Source organism: Coffea arabica, chromosome 3c (genome assembly GCF_036785885.1).
Source record: "Coffea arabica cultivar ET-39 chromosome 3c, Coffea Arabica ET-39 HiFi, whole genome shotgun sequence".
In the NCBI taxonomy this organism is placed as follows: domain Eukaryota; kingdom Viridiplantae; phylum Streptophyta; class Magnoliopsida; order Gentianales; family Rubiaceae; genus Coffea; species Coffea arabica.
In genome coordinates, this window is record NC_092314.1 from 14,853,328 (window position 1) to 14,861,063 (window position 7,736).

Here is a 7,736-nt window from a genome sequence, read left to right on the forward strand (position 1 = left end):
TGATTAGTTATTAGGAGGTGATACATAAATAAATGTCATTAATATTAGGAGGTGAAACTAACCTCTAAGTACAGTGGTAACATTTTTTTTAGGGTTAATTACATTTACCTCCCCTGAGGTTTGACCATATTACCAATCAATCCCTGTAATTTGTTCAAATAACGGTCTCACCCTTTGAATGATCAAACATTTAACAAAACCCCCCTTAATGCCGAAAATGCCTTTATTGAGGCCATGTTGCATTAAAAAAAGAACATATTTTTATTTTATTAACCTTGAAGCAATCCAAAAAAATAGAAAAAAGTTTTTGCTTATTATTTTATAAAAATCATATCTTTGCTTCCATAAATAGTTTTGAATCAATAATTATTTTAAATCTTAAAAATGAATATTAAAAATTAGATAAATTGAAAGAAAAATAAAAAAGAGGCAATTATTTTAAATCCTCAAGTATGGTTTGAATTTGTGGTTCAAGGCATGTTGCGGAGAGTACAAGGCATATTTTCCTCAATTTGAACCATACTTCAGGAATTAAAATAATTTCTTCTTTTTTATTTTTTTTCAATTTATCTAATTTTTAATATTCATTTTTAAAATTTAAAATAATTATTGATTCAAAACTATTTATGGAAGCAAAGATATGGTTTTTATAAAATAATAAGCAAAAAACTTTTTTCTATTTTTTGGATTGCTTCAAGGTTAATAAAATAAAAATATGTTCTTTTTTTAATGCAACATGGCCTCAATAAAGGCATTTTCGGCATTAAGGGGGGTTTTGTTAAATGTTTGATCATTCAAAGGGTGAGACCGTTATTTGGATAAATTATAGGGATTGATTGGTAATATGGTCAAACCTCAGGGAGGTAAATGTAATTAACCCTTTTTTTAAGCCGATTTAAGATTGACGGGTTAAGTTAGCAAGTAAAAGAAAAGGGGAGCAAAGTGGGACAGTGAGATAGTTGAGGGGGCTTTACTGTATTTCACCTTTTATGAACTATTGCGATAAATAAATAACTCGTAAAATAATTTCTTTCTGATTCCAAGATTCCGAAACCCATCGTCCCCCCACTCCGGATTAACACGTCCGGCAGATCCGACTCGTCGCCGGAGAATCGGTGACCGGCTGATACTTCTCCGCAGAATTCAACTAAGGGTAAAAATCGGCAACTTTAAGCTGAAATTTGATTAACTACTAGTAGTAAAACGCAAAATTCCAGCACCTTAAGGTGCAATTGTATTTGTTTTTGTTTTTCTAGGTTTTTGGATAGTTTCGATTATCGCCTTGCAATCCTTCGAGCTCCTCAGCGGAACTCCCCCCATCGGTATGCATCTTTCTGGTTTATTTTTGCTTACGAAATAATACTAGTTTTATCGTTTTGTTTGAAAGGATATATTGGGTTCTTTGGATCTGATGGTAATTATCGTTTACTTGATGTCAATTTTTGGGGAAAGATTGATTATGTCGAGTGTTCTGTTGAAATTTGAGCTCCTTCTTACTAATATTGTGAAAAGCTGTTTACTGATGGCACATGAAATCATTCATTGTGCATAAGGATATGTATGAAAATCAATCTAGATCATGGTTTATTGTCTTCTGTTTCTGTGAAAACGTACTCAATCATTTCCATTCACTCTTTTTTAGTAGTAAATGAATATGTTTGAGGTCATTAATTTGTTGCCAATTTCTTAATTTGATGTACCATTAGTGTGACTTTGTTTAATGTGAGCATATTTGAACTCGTTTTTCTGATTATCAGTCGTGCTTTAGAGGATATTTTGCCTTGAATTTTGAAGCGATAATTTTAATTTCTGTGGTTCTTTCATGGTCTTATTGGCAAGGACATGCTGATGGGGGTGGTTGATTTTGGTATTTATGGCTTAAAGTCATGGTGAGTGGTGGGAGTTGTGTGACGCCCAATGAGCATAGCTGTGGGAAAACTGGAGAAAATGAGGGAGGTTTGCGAAGTGTCTCAATAGCTGTAGAGAGACAGGAAACTTTGTTCCACAAGATTAAGGCAACCACTAATATGGAGTTTGAATGACATTTGCTAATTTTTATTACTTTTCTTTTCTGAAAGTCTTTAACATTTTGGTGAGAGATGTTGCATATTTTGCGTTTTGAACTATCCTTAGAAAAGTTTAGATATACTAGACTGACAACATTGTTACCTATCATGTATATGGTATAATTTATCTGAAGGTGATGATTCAGTTTATGCGATAAAGTGGCCAGTCTATCTTTTTTACTCAATTCTAGATGATTTTATATTGAATAATAATTCTAGAATTAAGCTATTTATCAAAAAAAAGGTACAATTTCCTTCTCTAATAACATCAGTGGACATAATAGGTTCACCAATTATTGACATTTTTATGACACCAAATTCATCAAATGGACTGGTTAGGTTTGCGATTTGCAACAAGTAGCCTCTTATTGATTGCAATACATGTACAGCACCATATACTCAAAACTATCTGTACTATTTGCATTTGCATGATGTCTATTCGTAGCTCCAAGTAGTTGGCTAGTCAGCCTATTGTTGAATTACTCTTTAGTGATTACCAAACCAAACTAATACAAGTGTTTTATTTTCAGCTACACTTTGATAGTTTTTGCGATTATCCTAAACTAGAACTGTTGAACTGCAATGTAGATGATCCTGTCTGTCTTGTGGACTTCACATGGTTTGTTTGTTTAACTTATTAATATCTCCTATACTTTCTACTGATATCTGATAAGTGTTATTTGGTACTTTGCTAGAAGGAAATTGAAGATGGTGGCGGCATTAGTGGTGGCTTTGTTGGTTGCCTCTCAGCTTCCATTGGGCCTCACATTTCCTTCTACAGCCCCTGCATTTCTATGGTCACCTTACCAAGATGGGTATGGTTCTTGTCGTTGGAGTTTTGATTCTTCACTTTCCAATGGTTCTCAGTGGCTTATCTCTTCTCCTGCCTATTTGTAAAAGGTGGCATGGTCTTTGAAAATGTTCCTCTATAATATTTTCTTTCAATCCTTGAAATGTCAATATTTAAAGATGCTTTGCTGGATTTTTTATTTTTGGGAATCCTTTTGTCCAATTTGGTTTTATTTTTGGGAATCTTTTGTCCAATTTGGAATTTACATTGACCAAGAATTTTGTATTGAAAGTGATTGAGGGGCAAATTTCATTCGCATTGACAATATAAATACAGCTTTAAGTAGAACACCTCAGCAATTTTGTATCACTAAGTAGAGCCTTGGATCATGTTGGTAGTGGCCATTGGCAGTTGCAAGCATCTTACGGGATGATAGGGGATGGTAATGGATTTTGATGATTGTATATGAAGCTAATGCATATCTGAAGGGGTATAGAGATGAATATTAGAGTGTGGATAAGAAGGATTGTCCTAGTTGCCAGAGTTGAGAGCAGAATAAATCTTCATCAATTATAAAAGGATCAAAAGCAAATGCTGACCTTTAACAAATGGAAGGCAATAAGTGGTTTATAGATTTTGGGGAATGCTTTCTTACATAATCAAACATGTCTCTCGCTCATGTTGTAGGTTTTTTTTTTTCAATGCATTTTTTATTGAATCAAAACCTGTGGTTAGAGTGGAAAACTGTTAGCCACTCTGCTTTTACTTAGAAAAGGGAAAAAAGAAAAGAACCCAAAAGCCATTCTTCATTGCATAATGAAGCATCTTAAAGAAAGGTAAAGAGCTCTTATTTCCTCATGGTTTTTGTCCTTATTGTTAAAGCGAAAGGATATTTGTTGAAGATATGTTTCCGCGACACTTGAGAGTAATTATTTCCAGCTCATTGGTGTTTGCAAGATGAACTTTGAAATTTGTAGTTGGTGGCCTTAGGATGAAGGAAATGTTTTTGTGTTGATAATAGGCTATGAGTAAGTTTTATACCTTCCCTTTAAATTAGCGGTGGGGTTCCAGGTCATGAAGCTGGATATAGATGAGGAGGAATAAATTTTTGGACAATTTGCAATTTGGTATCAAACTTCAGATAGCTGATGAACTGCAACTCAATGGAGGAGCTACTGGGATGTACTTAAACTAATGTAGTATGATGTTTGGGGAACCATGAATCTGAGACATGTAACAGTTAATTGATTTGAGGAATAGTGTAGCGAAAATTTTCCTCTTCTCCTTCTGGTCACTAGTGCAAGGTTTGGATGTTGGCTGCTTTCACAATTGAAGTATATCAGTGTCCTATATACCTATTGGTTTTCTTTTTCTACTTGGAAGAAACAGGAAAAACTCAATGAAAACTAGGATAGAAGAGATCTGGGGATAACATCTACCTTTGCTGAGTCAATAGGAGAATCTAATCCTTAGCTAATGTGATCTCCCACAATATTTCAGAAAGCTAAATATAATATCTATTTTACCTTTTTGGATAAGCTCTTTTTCTCCCTCTATAATTGAAGTCCAGATCATATTGGCCTAGATATCTGGTAGTTGATTTGATATTGTCCGATATGTATCTGTACATACATATATACATACATATATATATATAATTTGTATATATATGTATATATACATATTATATGTATGTATGTATGTTTTTAGGCTAGTTTTGCTAACCTAAACTTATGTAGAAATCTTTGTCTTTAGGTTACTGGATTTGGGCATTGGTTTAGCAATAACTAGTAATAGTTCTGGCTGTAACTTTTTGTTGAACTTGGGCATTGTAGTTTAAGTACTAGAGGTAAAATCTGTAAGCCGATTGGAACTGGCAATAGTACTAGCTATTCTCTTCTCCCACTGTTACCGTTGGGTCGATCTATGATATGGTGTAGGTTTCTGGATGATTCTCTTTTTGATATGTTATCCTGCATAGTCAAGAATCTGAGTCCTGGGGATCCTTGAGTAAAAATTATGTGAAAGTCTAAGCCGTATAAGAGGAAAGGGGAGGGCTTGAGAGTTTGGAATAGGTATCTCATTATTACTTGGGTAATTTCCTGACTGGCTAAACTATGTGTTAGCTTTTTCCCTTTTTTTAAATTGCCTTCTTGAAGTTTGTTAAAAAGTCACCCTTTATACCAATGCTGGTTCTTTTTGTGAAATTAAGAGCACTTCTTGATGTTTATTAAAAGATCACCTGTTTTACTGATTATTTTATGTGAAAGAGCATGTACACATGCCAAGAAATTTTCTGTGTTTTGTGTCCTCAAATGCTACATAGATAAGAAGCTGTTCTGTGTTTATTGAGCATAAGTGCTACAGAGATAAAACGACAAAAAATCTTATCAAATGGTGCTTAGAGTTCTCATTTGTGTTTTCCTCTTACCCTATGTGTCATCTGTGTGAGGAATGGTTTAAAAAAGTCCATGATAACCCTATCCATATGAATCTGATAGTGGATTTGCACGATGCAGATATAGAAGTAGAGATGTAGAAGCTGTAAATTACAGAACCCTCATCGCAAAAGATTTGGCCAAATCTGTGATGTCTGAAGGTGGCTGGTCAAGTTTACTGGTACTCTTCTGCACTGTACCTCTAGTTTACAGCTGTTTTTTTTCCTTATTTGTTTCCTCCTTTTGCTGCAACTCTTGCAGAGTTTTCACCCTATTGACATACATGTTATCAATTCTTCTAATGTTTCTTTTTCCATCAGTGCTCAGGAAAAGAAACTCCACAACCTTTGGATTTTGCTCTTCTTTTTGTTGGAAAAGAGGTAAAATTCCTTATGTGATTAGAACAAACATAAAATTTTGCTTATGTAGCTTTTGTGCTTTCAGTTCATTCCATTTCTTGCAGAAACTCTAAAACCTTCATTTATACTCTCCATACAATTGGGATGAACAAATTCACATAGTAATTTCTGGAGATTTCTCATTATGAATTACAATAGTTTTTCACCTGAGTTGTGTGAAAATGATATGTTCACAAGTAATATATGTTGCTTAATGGACTTATAAGGGTGTGTGATGGATAATGTGTCTGAGATGGTGGCAATATGAGATGATAATGGCATATGAATATTGTTGGCATCAGTGTGACTTAAATTGATGCATTAAGAGTCACCAATGTTGTGTGAGCCTTTATTAGGGCAGTGTTGATCCTGCATCTCAAGCTCTTTAAGTTACTTTTCTTCCTCTAACTGGCACTTACGAACTCTTTCATGCGTAGTTACAATCCGTGGATATTTCTATGACCAAGAAAGCAGACCCTATGCTTGTGGACTTGCTCAAGGTACTTATAATAGCTGGAATAGGGAATTATTATTTGTACATGAAGTCAATCACATTAATATCTTGCTTGTAATTGTTATTTGATTCTCACTACCAGGTCTCTTTTGGGAACTCCAACTTTTCCATGGCCTTCCCATATGTTGCTGCAACAGAGGAGAACAAAGCTCTGGAAAGCTCTTTGATTTCAGAGTTCGAAGGTACTTGTGGCAATGGTTTAGGAATGCATGATATTGCTGTCCTCAACACGTGCTCTTTGGAGGGTGAAAGGTTTGAGAAACTTGCTGATATTCCTGCTGTTCGGGTAAATGAAATGGGCAATTCTTGTATCATTTGTTTAGGTGTTCATGTTTTCTGTGGGAAGTATGTAATGGTTTGTTTAATCCTGTGACATGAGTAGGACTACCTGGCTTTCAAGATGGAAAAGAGAACCGTGGGACAGGCATATCTGATTGTGGTTTGCCAGGGTGGATCCCAGACTGATTTAGAGTCTGCATATCCACTTTCTGAGGGTATAATTATAAACACCTTGGGCTATGCTTTCAGTTTATATAACTTTCTGTTAACAGAATAGTCACTTAGCTTGAAAAGCTGGTGTAAACTGACTGAACCCTTCTGCAGCTCAACTTTTATCTCAGCTCATCAGCTCTGTGGAGCATTTAAATGCTAAGTATACAGTTCTCTATGTATCCGATCCTAATGGCTCCATCGAGTACCGTTCCCACCAGGATCTGAGAAGATTTCTAGCTGAAGGCAATGGATCAACCAACTCAACATGTGATGGAGTTTGTCAAATAAAGTCATCACTTTTGGAGGGCCTCTTAGTGGTAAGTCAAGGTTTCTGTCCATAGACTCTGGCATTTGATATGTAATCTAAACATATGATTGCCTAACAGTCTTGAATTATCAATTTCTTGAATTATCAGTTGTGTATGTATTGGGTCCTCTCATTCTACTAACAAACTGTTAAAACTCGTTTGATCTTTAACTAACCCATTTGCTCATTGTAATGTTTCAGGCAATAGTTTTGCTCATAATTCTGATATCAGGCCTTTGCTGCATGGCGGGAATTGATACCCCGACAAGATTCGAGACTCCACAAGATTCTTAATTGGGAGGCCTTATGCTGTATAATTTTCCCATTTGTTTGTGGTGACATCGGTAATTGGCAAGATGGATGTATTTATTATAGCAATAGAACTTTCCTACATTTGTATGCTAGGACGGCCTTGTAATTTTTGATTACTTTGCTCAAACGGAAGGTGATGCCACTTTGCTTGTATTTGTTAGTGGAATTTGACGTTCAATAATACAAGGTGTCTTCATTTCGCTCTATTTGGTACTTTTTTCTGTCCGTTTAGGTTAGGATTAAGCTTTCCTATACTAGTAGTATAAAGGTTTCTTCTTACACAATTTTACTCAAGAAAAAAAAAATTTTAATTTAGATAAAGGTTGTGTAAGAATCTCTCCATTAGGATTCGTACACTTAAATACGTTAATCCCCAAGCATTTTAGTACGAGCAGCACAAACTTAAAAAAGCTTCCCAT

The 7,736-nt window shown here is 35.0% G+C and overlaps 1 protein-coding gene across 2 annotated transcripts; it reads left to right on the forward strand.

Moving 5' to 3' along the window:
• Positions 1-1,019: 1,019 nt before the first annotated feature.
• LOC113730082 (uncharacterized) lies at positions 1,020-7,523 on the forward strand. Of its 2 annotated transcripts, none has more exons than XM_027254536.2 (10): positions 1,020-1,153; positions 1,257-1,322; positions 2,762-2,881; positions 5,376-5,475; positions 5,615-5,674; positions 6,130-6,192; positions 6,289-6,492; positions 6,589-6,700; positions 6,810-7,015; positions 7,207-7,523. In XM_027254536.2, exons 3-10 carry the CDS (start codon positions 2,775-2,777, stop codon positions 7,297-7,299), a joined length of 945 nt encoding a protein of 314 aa, XP_027110337.1. In that variant the 5' UTR covers positions 1,020-1,153; positions 1,257-1,322; positions 2,762-2,774; the 3' UTR covers positions 7,300-7,523. The 2 variants fall into 2 exon arrangements, with proteins under 2 accessions (XP_027110337.1, XP_027110338.1); XM_027254537.2 differs by having other exon boundaries at positions 2,765-2,881.
• The last annotated feature ends 213 nt before the right edge of the window (positions 7,524-7,736 follow it).